Source organism: Hypomesus transpacificus, chromosome 12, assembly GCF_021917145.1.
Source record: "Hypomesus transpacificus isolate Combined female chromosome 12, fHypTra1, whole genome shotgun sequence".
Taxonomy (NCBI): Eukaryota; Metazoa; Chordata; class Actinopteri; order Osmeriformes; family Osmeridae; genus Hypomesus; species Hypomesus transpacificus.
Window position 1 is genome coordinate 2316942 of NC_061071.1, and position 15168 is coordinate 2332109.

At 45.7% G+C, this 15168-nt stretch overlaps 1 protein-coding gene across 1 annotated transcript in view; it reads left to right on the plus strand.

Moving 5' to 3' along the window:
• The first annotated feature begins 948 nt into the window (after positions 1 to 948).
• Positions 949 to 15168, plus strand: part of si:ch211-246m6.5 (von Willebrand factor D and EGF domain-containing protein) — a 24169-nt gene continuing 9949 nt past the window's right edge. Inside the window, 18 exon segments of the mRNA XM_047031334.1 lie at positions 949 to 1247; positions 3440 to 3627; positions 3935 to 4163; positions 4840 to 4905; positions 5117 to 5349; positions 6147 to 6236; positions 6321 to 6462; positions 6867 to 7084; positions 7912 to 7985; positions 8197 to 8473; positions 8594 to 8796; positions 9126 to 10036; positions 12230 to 12366; positions 13186 to 13269; positions 13271 to 13321; positions 13323 to 13349; positions 14051 to 14155; positions 14804 to 14918. Of these exon segments, the coding sequence (XP_046887290.1) occupies positions 1151 to 1247; positions 3440 to 3627; positions 3935 to 4163; positions 4840 to 4905; positions 5117 to 5349; positions 6147 to 6236; positions 6321 to 6462; positions 6867 to 7084; positions 7912 to 7985; positions 8197 to 8473; positions 8594 to 8796; positions 9126 to 10036; positions 12230 to 12366; positions 13186 to 13269; positions 13271 to 13321; positions 13323 to 13349; positions 14051 to 14155; positions 14804 to 14918 (3247 nt within the window). The 5' untranslated portion in view covers positions 949 to 1150.

The window sequence follows — 15168 nt, forward strand, 5'->3', positions numbered from 1 at the left end:
TATCCTTTGTTTACATTTGTTTACAAAATCTACAACCAACATATATACAGTATATATATTCTGGTTTTACAGCACGTCACATAAAGCACATTCATATTCATTCTACTCTATGAAAGAAGACTTTCTAATGAGGGTTAGTTCATTTTTTCGGTGTACTGAACAAGCATATTCTACATTTGAAGAGAATTCACGCATGAAGGCTGGTGCCTACTTCATACAGTACATGACTCCAAGCTCCCCTGCATGCCTATTCATTACCTGCTGACTCCCACTGTTCAGGTAACTCCACTGCCACTGGGCAAATGAAAAAGAAACATGCAAGTGTCTGTTAGTGTATCTGCATCATAAAGCTCTGATTGGAATAGAACAATAATCATTTGTACGTTTGTATTTGTTCCTATGAAGATGCCAGCAGCAGCAAAGATCAACAACTCCCACCGTCATTTTTGTGTAAGAGAAATGCAAAAAACTTGTTTGAGTCACCCAGTGACCTCTTCGCAATGTAGAGAAAGCAGTATTGAAGTGTTCATTAGGGCATGCCTGTGGCAGACTGGACTGAGAAATCAGTCTGAATCAGGGTCAGTAACCTCCAGAATTAAGCAAAGTGCAAAACATGCAAAACATCAACTCTAATCCAAGGCATTTGCATAACATTTTGATGTCATGCTATCAATAAAATAAGATCATGGAAGGCCATGCCACACAGTTCATAAGCAAAACAACAGGATTAATTCGAGATTAAGTCAATTTCAAATATGTTGCTTTAAATGCAGTAACTGTAGTTTTAAAGAGTGTTTCTGTCCAAGTCCAGTCCAGTACCACCCAACTTTAAATAATGAGAGTGTGGGGAAAAGGCCAATCTACACCTCAGGGTTAGTTGGGGACTTGAGGGCGGGAGTTTACAAGTAGTGCGAACTTGTGTTTTTATGGGAAAGTTGGTTGGAAAGGCAGAGCAAAAACTTCCCACAAAATCAACACTAAACAGCTGAGCTGGAAAATTATCTTTTCGGGAAGTAGCAGGTCCTGAATTGGCGTTTGCAGGCAGTTCTGCTATTGTTCTTGTCGGTTCAATGGGATCCGATATCGACTTTAATCAATAGTTGCAACTTTTTCCTCTGTGAACACTTGAAATAGCCTATTGCAGCCTACTATGGACCACGCAGCTGATTTAATTTGTTTCTCGTTTTCCGGATACTTGCGCTTTGTTATTCTATGTTTGTTGCACTTCAAGACGTTCGGCCAGTTTGGTAAGTGTCGTTTTCTAAAGATAACAGAGAATGAACAGATTGTATTGTCCTATCTTAACTCATATTTTTTTAAGTATCACTGTGCTATATGCGCATCATATTCAAATGGAATCAGGGCATTGGAGATCCCACATCTATGATTGAACTTAAAATATAGTCCATGTGCTTTAATAAAACAGCTGCTTCTCATTTCCTAAAAACTACAAACGGACACACGCTGAAAACAGTCTGATATGTATAAATGCGGACGGCCCAGATAGGGTGGGAAATTCTCTGATATGCTGTGCATTCAGTTGATTGAGTTTCTACGAAACAGGGCAGCTATTTGTAAAGCATTGCATTGATTCGTTGAACCAGCATCCAGACTAGTTCAAGGAAGACAACATTAAGATTGAGCAGCTATGTGTTTTGTTTGACGTTCACTTCGAGAATTCTCGTCACTCATCACTCTCGAAGAGTACCTCAAAGGACTTTTCTTTGACCACCATGTTCAAAGTAACTCAAGAGAGAGTGAAAGAATGACCACATACAGTGCGTTGCTATCTCCCATATATCCTTGGCTTTGGTTAGACTCCTGTTTTTCTGTAACAGAACAATATTTATATTACTATCCAAAGTTAATAGGTCTATCAGGAAATACGGTTTAACACCAGTGGTTATGGAAGATAGAAATGTAGGTTATCTCTCTCTCTGTCTGTCTCTCTGTCTCTGTCTCAGTCCTCTGACTTACAGCACTTCAACTGGCCTCTAGGCCAGGTTGTCACAACAGATAAATCAACACACGCAGTCCTAAACCCAAATGCTAGAGGCCATAAACAGCCCCCCAGAGTGTTCCACATCTTGATCACCATCTCAAGAGGACACAACAAAGCATTCCTGCCTTAAAACAAATAACACGCTAACCCCCCCCCCCCCCCCCCCCCCCCCCAAGTAATGACTCTCCTGCTGGGATAAGTGTCATTTAGTCAATGTCCCTGACTTACTGTATGTGTGCGTATCAGATCATTCTCAATGTGATTTGGCACTGAAACAGGTGATTTTCAAATGCCTTTGTTGTTGTTTCGGTGCCAAATTTTGAATTTATGACACTCATTCAAAAGAAAAGTAGCTTCTTTAAAAGAAGACGTTTTTGTGTTGTTTTTGTTGGAAACTGCTAACTCAACCTTGTTGTAGAGACAACAAACAAACAGTATACAAATACACTGTCTCTACATCACTGGTTTGATGACAGCCTGTGGAGGAATTCCCTATGGACACATTTATTAGGTTACCTCCCCACCATTTAAAGGAGGGCAAATTTGAACAGTTTAGTCAATAGCCAAGCCTCAGCTTTTGTCTTCTCCCAGAAAACACAGCTGTTTAGAGAACCTCTGACCCTATCTCTGTTAGTGTTCCAGATAAGGTGCATATATGCACTGACAGAACAGACCCAAACACAACATTTTCTTTCAAGGGTCTGTCATTGTTGGGTCAAACGTGTAGGACCATGTTTGGGCTGGAAACATCTCTAACTGCTGGATTCAAGACCTTAAATACCACATACTGTGTTGTAAATTTCTCCTAGTGCCAGGGTTTTGTCAGACCTGCCATGCTGCTAAGGTGGTCTGACCCTGCTAATTGACCTGAACTGAAACATTTATTAGGATTCGCCAATGACTCAATTGAATAGAGAGACTAAATTCTGAACAGTTCCTTCTTGTTGTCAAGAATAACTATTAAACTATCTTCAGGTGGATGGTACTTGACCCATTTCGATTCACAGATGCTTTCGGTGTTGAGGTCTTTTTGCGAGTGTGCTAGCCTACAAACTTTCATGGGATTTCAGATTTCCGCTTTTTAAAAACCTCATTGCTCCATTTTTAGCCTTCAGCTGCAAGCTATGTTCAAAGGTTGCCATGCGCCATTGACTTTAGTGTCCCCACCTGGGGAGAGTCAAGACAAGAAAGGGCTTATATAAATGTGTGTTATTTTTACCTTATTTAAATTTCCGGTTGCTCAGGAGGTTAAATGAACTCCTCCATGTCACCTTTAATGAGCTCACTGACCTAGTAGGGTAACTGGAAGTGCATTTTTTTGGGGCAACACTCCCCAAAGCTTCTCTTAAGCTTTACCGAAAAACAATGTCTTGGGAACTTCCACATCTGGTTTTGAATGAATGACCATATGTTCCTCACGATTGTCTGTCTTAACAGGAGCTCCGGAGTGTTACGCGGGGGGCCATCGCACCTTAAGGAACCCGTACCGTAGCATTGACTTTGACTCCAGTGAGCTCCAGAACACGGCTATCCAGGAGCTCATCTGCGACCACTCGCTGGCCCCAGGCTGGTACCGCTTCAGCATCAACAACAAGCCAGCAGAGATGCCCACCAGCTGTGTGGAGGTAAGGCAGAGGGCAGTATGTTTGTCTTTTTACCCATGGCACCTGAGATTTGGGTGAGTTTTACCATTTATAACAGGATGTTAACCAAATAATTCAAGCAGATAATTGGCTTCATAGACTTAAAAGATGACATGAAATAGGAAAGAACTGCCATAGCTTTTGTTGAAAATTGACAGCTAGATGTTAAGAGTGAACATTTGAACAAGAGTACAGGTTAGCAAAGCCACCATCATGGGCACTTATAGAGCAGGTGTAGGATCCACTCCCCCTGAGTTTGTAATGACTGTGGCTTTCCTGTTCCGCCCAGATGAACAGGTGTGGGACTCAGGCGCCAGTGTGGCTGTCTCTGAATGACAGCTCCCTGCCTCGACCTGGCCAGGTCACCCAGCTCTCAGCCTGCGCCACCTGGCAGTTCTTCCAGGGCAGCACCAAGGACTGCTGCCTCTTCCGCATCCCTGTCTCGGTACGCAACTGTGGGGACTTCCTGCTCTACTACCTGCAGCCCACCCAGGGATGCATGGGCTACTGTGCTACAGGTGAGTGCCCCACACAGCGGTGTCCGGGTGGCTGCTCTGATGGAATCTGAATTGCCCTGGAGATATCTTTGCTCTGTTCTGTCTTAACAAGAGATCCTTTATGGTTATGGATGTGAGATTCAGAATATGATTGCATCAAGGCCTCATTAAGGCACATTGGAAGTTTAAAAAAAAATCATAGGGAAATCAAATATCTATCGGCCACACATATAGTATGATCAATTAAATGCCTCTCTCAAGTACTATTCTTGTTAATTTAATTTATTTATCAGAAAGGTGCATTCCGCCAATTAATGCACGTATCAACAAATCATTTACAATATGCTTGTCAGCTTGATGACTCGGCTTCTTTCAACAGATCTGTAGAGCTCTAGATAGCAACAGTCCTCTGTTAGATGGTTATTGTACTGTGACTAGGTAGTATGACTGTCTTTTACGAGGCCAGTGAAACACTTGACGCACATTACAACAAGAAAATATTTTTCTACCATGCTGCAGTGCACACTCTCAAAATATATAATTACATTGTTTGCTGGGATGGCTGGGATATCAAAGAAGTCTAGACTGTCTGTAAAACTGAGAATGAAAAACCTGTTTTTATCACTTGGAGGTGATATGTTTCACAGACACAGGTATTGTTTGCACCAGAGTGTCAAACTGTGCTTTTTGCTTTTAGTCATTTCAGAATTTACTCCTAAATTCTGCCCGTCTGGTGAGGTGGAAGTTAACGGTCGATGCAAAGGTGAGTAAACATTTGAAAAATAGTTATTTTATTATTATCTTTCCTCACCCAGAGTTACAGAAAGGTTTGTTATTTGATAATATATGTTTTCACACATCTTTGAATTAAATTTTAGAGGTAAACAAGCCCAAACTTACATCAAACCCTTCTCAGAATGAGTAGAAATCCCCATTTCTGGACTCATAAGTTCTTCCTTGATTGCCTTCATCAGCCAACCTCCTACCACTCTCCTCCAAGCCTGTGATCAGCCCTGAGCTGGTGGGCAACAGCGTCCACCTGAGATGCTCCTTCAGTGGGGTGACCTCCAGCCCACCAGTGGGCTACCTGGTGGTGTGGGCAAGGCACATCGGCCCTAATATGAAAGCTGAGATCAGGCAGGATTCCACCCTGCAGACGTTCTCTCTGGTGGAGATGGATGGGCTTCACTTCAGACTGGGGGAAACGGTAATGTCTACCAGACTGTGCTGTTGGGACACACGTGTTGTGGGGGCTTGACCCTTACTGGGGGCTCAACCAATAGAGCCTCCAAACCCTGGGGGCTGGGTTCGACCTGCTGAAAAGGCTAAAAAAACACAAGAGGAAAATGTGTCGTATCTAGTCGGGGAAATGAGGGATAGGTAGAGGGTACGGGGTTAAATTAGACCCAGCAGGCCTCGACTGTCCTCTCTCACGTTTCATTGCTGCTTCGCCACATGCTTTTTATTTAGATGCCTAACTGGAACTCTGTGTCTGTCGGCTTTATCGTTGTAGCACCATTTTATCGTGGCACACTGTGCACAAGCATTGTGTCGTCCCTGTAGTGTGGGGTGATACCACGTGTGGATGCGTCATCCTGGCAGTGTCTGTGACAAGCTGTAGTGTGCAGTGCAGGGCTGGACTCACTCAGGAGGCCTCGTCTTACTAATGTGGAAGTCACAGCTGGGCCAGGTCAAAGGCTGAAGCTGTGCTGTGAGAGAGTATTACAGAACCACTGAGAGCCTAGCCAAGCCTGACTATCTCAATTCTTCATGTATGTTACATGTTACCCCATGAAATGTTTGGACAAATTACAAATCCAAGCTAGCACTAGTAAAAAGTTGCTTGTTTATAGTAAGATTAATGTTTTATTTTTGTTGCAGCGGGGTTTACAAATCACTGGAGTAGAGTCATGATTTTGCCTTAGCGCCTGAATAAAAAGTAAATGAAGCAAATTTTGCTTCAATATGTGTAAAATATAATTAATCAGGATTCTTTCACCCCAGTTTTCTTGCAGTGTTTCTACGTTCCGGGGCAACTACACCCACACACGATCTGTGGCAAAGGAGAGTGAGGGTTTCTATGCTGGAATCAAGGTAAAACCATTTTTTCAAAAAATGTCCTACCACCATCCAGCTGGGGCCTGTCCAGGAACTCGTGTCCATGCTCTCTGCCTGCAGTTCTCTCCAGATGTCCTCCACATTGCAGAGGACAGTAAGGAGCACCAGCTGACCATCCACAGCACCGTTCCCATACCCTGTCATGGCCCCCAGCCCAGCCACTACTGTGGAGTCCCCCTTACTCTGACTGTCCACGAGCCAGGTCAGATATTACAGGACCACACAACACCAGGGACGGCTGGGGAAATAGGGGGAAAACGAGTCGTTACTACTCAGATACTATTCAGATACTGGCTATATCCCAACTTCACGACAATTGAAACAAAGTACATTTTTGTAATTGTGATCTATTTCTGGATTTTGCATGCACTCCACGTACTCCCATACCAATAAAACCCCCTCAAAAAACATAATGTTCCGGTTACTGTACATGTACACATAGGTAGATTGTGTACTTTGTCATCAAAGCACATTCCGGACTTTTCTGTCACCGCATCAAGGCTGCTATGGTGACAGATCCGGCTGATCTCCCGCAGCTGTGTTCTGTTTACTAACGACGGGTTTGGGGGGGGGGCGGCCGGGCCTTACGATCTGTTGACATCCCAGACAGTCTGAGCGTGGAAGCCCCCAACATGGTCCTGTCCACCTGTCAGGTGACACTGCAGTCCTCGCCGTGCGGGGATGACGGCTGCGGCCATGCCAGCCTCCTGCTCACCGCCGTCTCCGACTTCACCCGTGACGGCAACCGGGCCAGCCTCCTCAGCATCCACCCAGGCCCCACTGCCCCACGCCTCTGGAGGGGCTACAGCCCTGATCCCCTTAAGGTATGAGAAACTAGGTTCTAACTGTTGTAACAAGCCACAGAAACCAGGGGCTGAGACACACGATTCAGGAGGCTGACACAAAAAGGCAGTGAAAAGCACCATTTGATGAACAAAAAGAAACATTGTAAACAGAACGACAAAATAATCTGCCAGCGAGCCATGCTCCACCCTTGTCCGCTGCTCCACCTGTGAGCTATCCAAAATCAATATCTTGCCGGTAAAATCCGCATTGTAAGCCCGCTGCGCCTCCCACTTGAGGCGTCACTCTCGGCCTCGTAGATATCCATTACCCCTCCTGAGCACATTTGGCTCAGCTTTTGTGCAGATGAGCAAACGAGTCGCAACACCGCGGCTCGTTCTGTCAAGGGGAAGTGGGGAAACCGCTTAAAGGGCCGGCGCACGGCATGGCGGGGGGGGGGGGGGGGGGGGGGGGGGGGGGGGGGGGGGGGGGGTCCCTGTTGTTGGAAGGTCTGGGTGGGCTCGCTCTCTCTGGGGATGCCACACTGTACAGTCATAGAACTGTAAACACAAGCATAACATTTAAACAGTTTATTCTGCAGAGGGGAAACCGTGTCCAGTCTCAGTCAAGCTCTGGCATTAGCAAACAAAAGGGGATATTCCAAATACTTCTTTTGATGACTTCCATTTGTAGAAAAACACGGTTGTCTAATAGCAGGGGTTAAGTTACTCCACAAGTTCCAGATGAAACAGCTGCCTGAACAGTTTGATGGAGATAATGCGTTGCCAGTCAGCCCAGACACATCAGTGCCTGTGTGTCTACACTAAAATCACGACAGCCGCTCAAGCTTTGTTCTCCCATCCTCCAGGTCATAGTTCAGGACGTTCCTACTGCCAACTGCTACTCCCTCACCGATCCCCACATCATCACCTTAGATGGGAGGTAACGGTCTCATTTCCTGAACGTGGCGTCATACATTCGATACTGTCAAACTTGCCAAACAGAAAAAAACAGACAATGTATTGATGTTCAGATGGAGTAATTTTCATATTCACTTATATACTGTATCTCATTCAGGAGGCACAATAGAATTTGTGGAGGGAAAATGTCCTTCTCTGCCGGGTTGAAATCAGTTTTTGTACCGTAACACCAGGCGCTATGAGAACCATCAGACGGGCACATTCGTGCTGTACCGCAGCCTGACCAGAGACTTTGAGGTCCAGGTTCGCCAGTGGGACTGCGGGAGCCGCCACTACGCTGTGGCCTGCAACTGTGGCGTGGTGGCTCGGGATGGAGACCAGGTGGTCACGTTCGATATGTGCAACGGGCAGCTGCAGGAAACCAGGCCCCGCCTCTCTCTTAAGAACCTGGGCCCCGGCCGGGAGAGTCGCATCCAGATTCTGGAGTCCAACCAAGGCAGGAAAGTCACTGTAGGTGTCCTGGTCATTCCTTCAACACCCCAATATTACATGTATGAGTGGATAGTGTGTTTTTTGAGATGCATACAGGGATATTTTAATTAGCTGCTGGGTGTAATTCTCCTTTTGTAGTTGATCTTTCCCTCCGGGGCCTTTGTTAGGGCCGACGTCAGCGATTGGGGAATGAGCTTGTCAATCAGGGCGCCCAGCGTGGACTACGGCAGTACACGCGGCCTTTGTGGGACGTTCGACAGGAACGGACGCAATGACTTCCACGGGCGGGATGGAAGCACCTATGGCAGCGACGACCACGGACGCTTCATTGAAGACTGGAGGTGAGGGTTGTCAGAGAGAGATCATTTACAGACCTAGGAAGATGTTCTTGAAGTTTGTTCCAGCTGTAGATTACCTCATGCCATCAGAAGAAATCTATGAATAAAGATGGAAACAACTGTTATTCAGGGGATCAAGGCATCTGGATAGATTGAGGCAGATATGTTTAAGATTTCCCTTCAGCCGACATGTGGTCTTTAGCCGACATGTGGTGGATGAAGAAATCTAATTAATAGCTAGATAACCTTATCAAACCATCCGATTTGACATTTTAGGCTTATTGAAAGGTTAATGTGATATCTAATTTTCTTTACCTCCTCCTGTGTGTCAGGATTGCCCCTGGAGAGAGCTTATTTGACACCACGCCACCATCTCAAGTGTCCCCGAAGAAGAGAAGGCCTTTCTGCCAGTGTCAGCGGGGATACAGCGTGTCTCTCCATGCCACGGAAACTGCAGACAGGTTTTTTCCTCCGCAGACCGAGTGTCTCTCTCATGACAACGTGGATTATACCTCTGTGTTCCCATCAGTGGACACCACGTCCGAGCACACCGAGAGTTCCGAAGAAACCATCATGGATCTGTCGTCAGCCTTACAGAGCCCAGCTCTGCCTGTGGAGAATTGGCCCTCTAGGATCCACAGGGGCTTTGAAGAGCCCAGAGGTGATAGCGAGCTGGATCGAATGTTCAGGGAAGACTTTCTAGTAGCGGTAGATAGGCCTAAGAGACAGGCCATGTACGAGTTCCAGCCCATCTTCACAACCCAGAGCCTGAGTCAGACAGACCTGGAGAGCCTTGCTTACTTCTTCCCCGACGACCACTTGTCGGGCCCACGGCCAGCGGTCCAGCCTGCTTGGCCCACGCCCAGCGGCCTGACCTCGGTGAAGGCTCTGGAGCTCTGCCAGCTTGCGCTGGCCAACTCCACGGTGGGCACGGTGTGCCAGAGTGTGCTGGGCAGGCGTCTGGACGAGGCGGTGCACCTGTGCATCCTGGACCTGCAGCTGAAAGATGACCTGGCCTGGGAGGAGGCCCTGCTGCCTTACCTGGAGAACGAGTGCGAGAGGAGGCTGATGGAGAACAGGACGCTGCGCGCCCTGCAGCTGGCTCCAGGGCCCCTGGGGGCGTCCGGGGAGGTGGTCACTGCTTTGCGCTGTCCCAACTTTTGCAACAACAATGGCGACTGCACAGAGTGGGGCTGCCAGTGCTACTCTGGACACAGCTTTTATGACTGTAGTCTCGCTATCAGTGAGTACTCTACTAGATCTGGTTACAGCGGGTTTCCTCCGTTGCTGTTTGTTCCCCAATGGTATTTCTGAACCTGATTCTACACTTGGGAATTTCTTTGCAGTGGTTTTGAGCCAGATTACAATTAAGATAGCAGTGCAGTTGCTTGTCTGACAATCCCATTTGTACTTTACACCACTCTCCTGTGGTTTCAATTCTGGATGCATCCCCCTTAGCTAGGCTTCATTAGCAATTTTAACTGTCTAGAATATTTGTCTACTTGTGATAATTCCACAAACCTTTCTGCGTGAAAGAGACGTCTCATGCTATGGCTACATCTCCTGAGACAGAGCAGATGGTATACCATTCTCATTATTCTACTAATTCTCATTTGGTTCAAACTCATCTGAGTATCACTGACTGCATGCTGTGCGTTCAGAACTGTCCCAATCCATCTGGAGATGCCTTTGAACTAGGTAGGCTCATGTCTTCTGGGCCCTAGGTGTGAAACAGGACTCATAATATGATGTTCCAGGAAAAATATGTTCCTCTCAAAAAATACTCTCTGGACAGAATTCCTTTTTTTTCATCTACAGATAGACTCCTTTTGGGATGACCTCCCCCCCAAAATCTCAGTTAATATGAATTGAACTCAAGTGAACAGTCAGATTAACAAAGGTCAGGCAATACCTATTGGTCCTTTTACTGACTGTGCTGTCATTTGTCAGTTGCACTGACATCAACATCCAAGGGGATGACTTAGTGTTTACCAATAAATCAGCCTAATTGCTTAACAAATCACAGATAAGCATCCTAGATCATTATCCTAACTGTCTCACGGTGGGTGCTGACTCAGGGACCTCTTCAACAGTGCTCTCTGTCTCACAGAATTCATTCATTTCTTGCTCAATTCATACTTTTTTGTTGCCAGTTTTTGTAAAACAAAACAAAAGCTATCTTCGAAAGGTCTGCATATACTACAATCTCATTTCTCTATTGTCTTCAGCTGAAGTTGGTTAGCAACTCTTCTCCAAATTATATTGCTTTAGCTATCCACATCAAACCCAGTTATGTTTGAAATAATTGGAAGGCGTGTGTGCTTCGACTGCACCTTTCGCTCTAGTTATTCTGAGAAAATGCTGCTTTTAGGAACAACCAGGGCTGCACACTGGTTATAAATTTGAATCACGCCAAGTTCTTACGAGGGGCCTGTCATTTTCTTTTGTCAGTATGAGAGGCCATGTCCTTAAAACACACAGGCATCCTTATTTTTCTCATGCCCTGCAATTTTGGAAATACTAGAGCTGGAAATTCACCCAAAGCACTACTTTGTGTTCTGTGTTCCGCCTGTCTGTCAAGTAGTCATCAATGTTAAGCAGTAATTCAGTATACAGGGTCAAATCTAAAGAGGAGTAAAAGACGGGATGTAGTGTTTAGGTAACCTTTTATAATTAGAGCCTTAAGCTGGACCTATTTGTAAAATGCTTTGTAAAGTCTAAATCCTCAGTTTGATCTTAATAAAACCATGTTTGCTCATACTGAATCAATCAACTACTAACAAACCACCTTTTTGTGTTATCTACAAACAATTATTTATAAATGCTTGTAGATAAGAAACACACTGTTAAATTTGTATTTTTGTTTCAAGTTCAGAGTGTAGTGATATTGAAAGGGAAGATAAATATTTTATAAACCACTTTGTTCTACCTCACATTCTTACAAAGAGAATTGAGGTGGGAGTTTTTTTTGTTCTCTTGACGCTCTTATTCAAAACTATGACTTTGCCTTCAGTTTATCAGTATATGATATTTACTTACTGAATTTACAGACTCTATTTACATAAAGTACGTTCCTAGCCAAGGACATGAAGCTGTTTGTCACATCATACATTATGTATACGAGAGTACCCTTGAGTTGGTGAATGCTAAATCTTATTTTGGCAGTTTGGAACCTTGTGTGATGGTACGCATACCCATCTACATGGTTCTTCTATACAGGCAGAGAGACGACAATGGTCTTTCACGGTTCGATTCTTTGCCCATAGTTGGGTTTTTGCAAGTTGTAAATGACAAGGATGGGGTTTGGAGGTCGCTGGCGTAGACTTGAGGTGAATATCAACGAGGTCCAAATGAGGATGTGATGCTTGTTAGCGTGGCTCAGACTCTGATCTCTTGAGTAATGACGGGCGTTCTCCGTCTCTGTGTCCCCTGACAGGTCAGCCCGTTGAACTGACCGACCTGGAGAACGGCGGCCTCTGTGACATCCGGGCGTTTGACTGCCGCACCGTCCGCGTCTTCGGCCTGGGATTCATCGACTCACCCGACCTCGGGTGCTTCGCCACGCGACTGACGGTGAGGGAGGCGACCAGCGGCCACTCCTCTGGGGTGGCACGAGAGAGAGACGAGAATAGGAACGAGACTCCCTGTAGTCCGTGCTTTTGTTCCTGTCCTCTGGAGCTGGGACGCTGTGTCCGTGTTAAAGCTCTGTGCATTCAGATGAAAAAGAGAGACAAAATCATCTGAATGCAGACGCTACTGAGCTGTATGCTATTGGCTTCCCTGGGATATGAATGGAGCCAGTTTAGGAGCTAGCCATCAGTCTAGATCAGTGAGAGGTGACGTCATCCAGAGCTGTCTTTGCAAATCCCCTGTCTTTGGAGCTGTTTTTCCTGGTATTAGGTAAACCAAACTTGTGAAAGATGATCGCTTTGACTTTTGTCAAATGACACAACTTTTGGGTTCAAATCAGATGCTCTGACAGTCTCATGTGGAATACATAAATAAATTGGCCCACAGATAACTCAGTTCTCAAGTTCAGTAATCAGCCATCCATGAAAGATCTGAAATGAGATAGTTGATTGGTATTCCACCCCTCAAGGAAAATGCAGTGTGATCATGAATATATCAACTGTCCTTAATGTCCTTGACACTAATGCTCCAGCTCTAGAAAATGTTAGTCTTAGGATTTCAGAGACTGCGTAATAATGATAATCATCCACAAAGCCGATATCAAATTTAAAGGGCGATTATTCAAGCTTTTCAACTTCACATTACAAACACATAAGAGCATGGAAACAGTAGATCCGAGCCCGGTACTGTAACTCAGCACTTCTGGAGGTGATTAGGATTCGGTCTTTGACGGAATGCCTTGGTGTTTGTCTGTCCCTGCAGTATGTAAATGGAGAGTGGGTTTCTGGAGAGAAGCAGAGAAGCCGGGCCACCTTCCTGAGCTCCAAAACCATCGACTGCACCGTGCCCCTCCCTGAGCAGCGTAGAGGACCACACCCTCGAGTTCATGATGGGCGACAAAACCCTACGCGCGCTGGGAGATTAAGGTACGGAACCTCTCTCAACGTGGATCGGCAGTCGTCCGGCGCACCGCGTTTCAGTTTGATCCTTCACAAGTGATGGCACTTCACTTCTCTGAAGCGAACTCGTGGTGTGTCCCGCTCTTGACCTTCTTCCTCGCTGATATACATCATCATGCTCCGGCGTGCCCCCGCGGGCGCTCAGGATCGCTGTTTGTTTACTGGGGTAAAGGAGGAAGAGGACTCTGGGGGTGGGGGGGGGGGGGGGGGGGGGGGGGGGGGGGGGGGGGGGGGGGGGGGGGTTTGATGGAAGGAAACATTAGCATAAATCTTGTAAGTAGAGAGCCATGGGGCTTCCCCTCAAGGTGGGCTCAAAGTCAGATCTGCTGCCTCAAATGGATTACTTGAGCTTGGCCTGCAGGATGAGCCCAGTATTCCTTGAATGCACCATTAATCTATCAAGCATTAGGGATTTATTGAGTCGCCGTAGGAGAGGTTAGGTTTATTTGCATTGATTTGCAAATGTCAAATCATGCTTATGCATAACATCGAATATAGAGGTAGGCGAAGCTGCTTTGTTTCGAGTGTTTTTACACGTCTGAAATGAAGAGATCCTACTCTAGGTAACATAACTCTCCCCAATACCAGACCGTTGTAGCTACGGTAACACAGCTCAAATATATGGGAGGCCCATCGGTTCAGACTGGAACGTGTCCTTCGTGTTTCAGGTGACCAATGACGGGTCCCACTACACTCAGCCCAAGGTGCTGACAATCTACGATGGCGTGTGCCAAGTGTGTGAGGCAGCTCGCTCTGGACTCTGTAAGTTAAAGGTAATCCTACACACTGACAAAAACCATTTGGATTCCCAGTCCAGCATTCACATTTTTCTAAATATCGGGGGGGGGGGGGAAAGAATAAAATCATTTTTTTCTTAATAATAGTGGAAAAAAAGCAAACCCTGAACTGGTGTCAAGGAAACTTGTTTACCGCATGTCAACATGTTTAGCGAAGCAGTAAAGCGTGCTGACTCAGGGGCGCACAAGGGGAACAGAATGAATGACTAAACCAGATCTGTGGAACATCATTTTCAGAGCTCCCAATGCTGTGCAGTTGTCTGTTGAAACCACAGAGGCTGTGATTTCGCCTCCTACAAGCATGTACCGGCGGTACACACTCACAAACTTTGTCTCCATCTCTCTAACACACACACACACACTGTCACACACGCACCCACACACAGACTCTCTCTTTCACACACAAATGCACACATACATGGACAAAGACACACAAAGAGAGGAATTAGCTGTGCCTGACGATGATTTATCAAATGGAGTTCTTGGGATCTTGGGAAGAGATGGATTTGCTACTGTTTGTTTTTTAATTCATTTTCCTCTTGTCCTTGGTCGCTAGTGAAATCTCTAGTGAATGAACATCTACATCTTTCCCCTTCTTGCCCTATCTCTCTTCCTCTGGGACAGGAGAGGACCTGCAATATAGATGGGATGTGTTTTTCCGAAGGAGACTCCAATCCCACAAGCCCATGCCTCCTCTGTAATCCTGCTACGTCAAAATTCACATGGTCTTTGAATCAAGGTAAATTTAAGGAATGTACCTGATACTTGTTCATTCCCACTGACGGAAACAAAATATCTGTGAACATGTTTAATCCTGTCCTTTTTTTTTAGTTACTAGGCGACCTGTTGAAACCCCGTAATTTCCAAGTGATCAGATTTACTAGAAGCTCTTAAAGATCAGACAGCATTTCATTGTATTGTTAGAGTGCCCTTATAAACCAAAATATGACAGGCAAGAGTGGAAAGTAAACAAATCAAGGTGGCAGTGG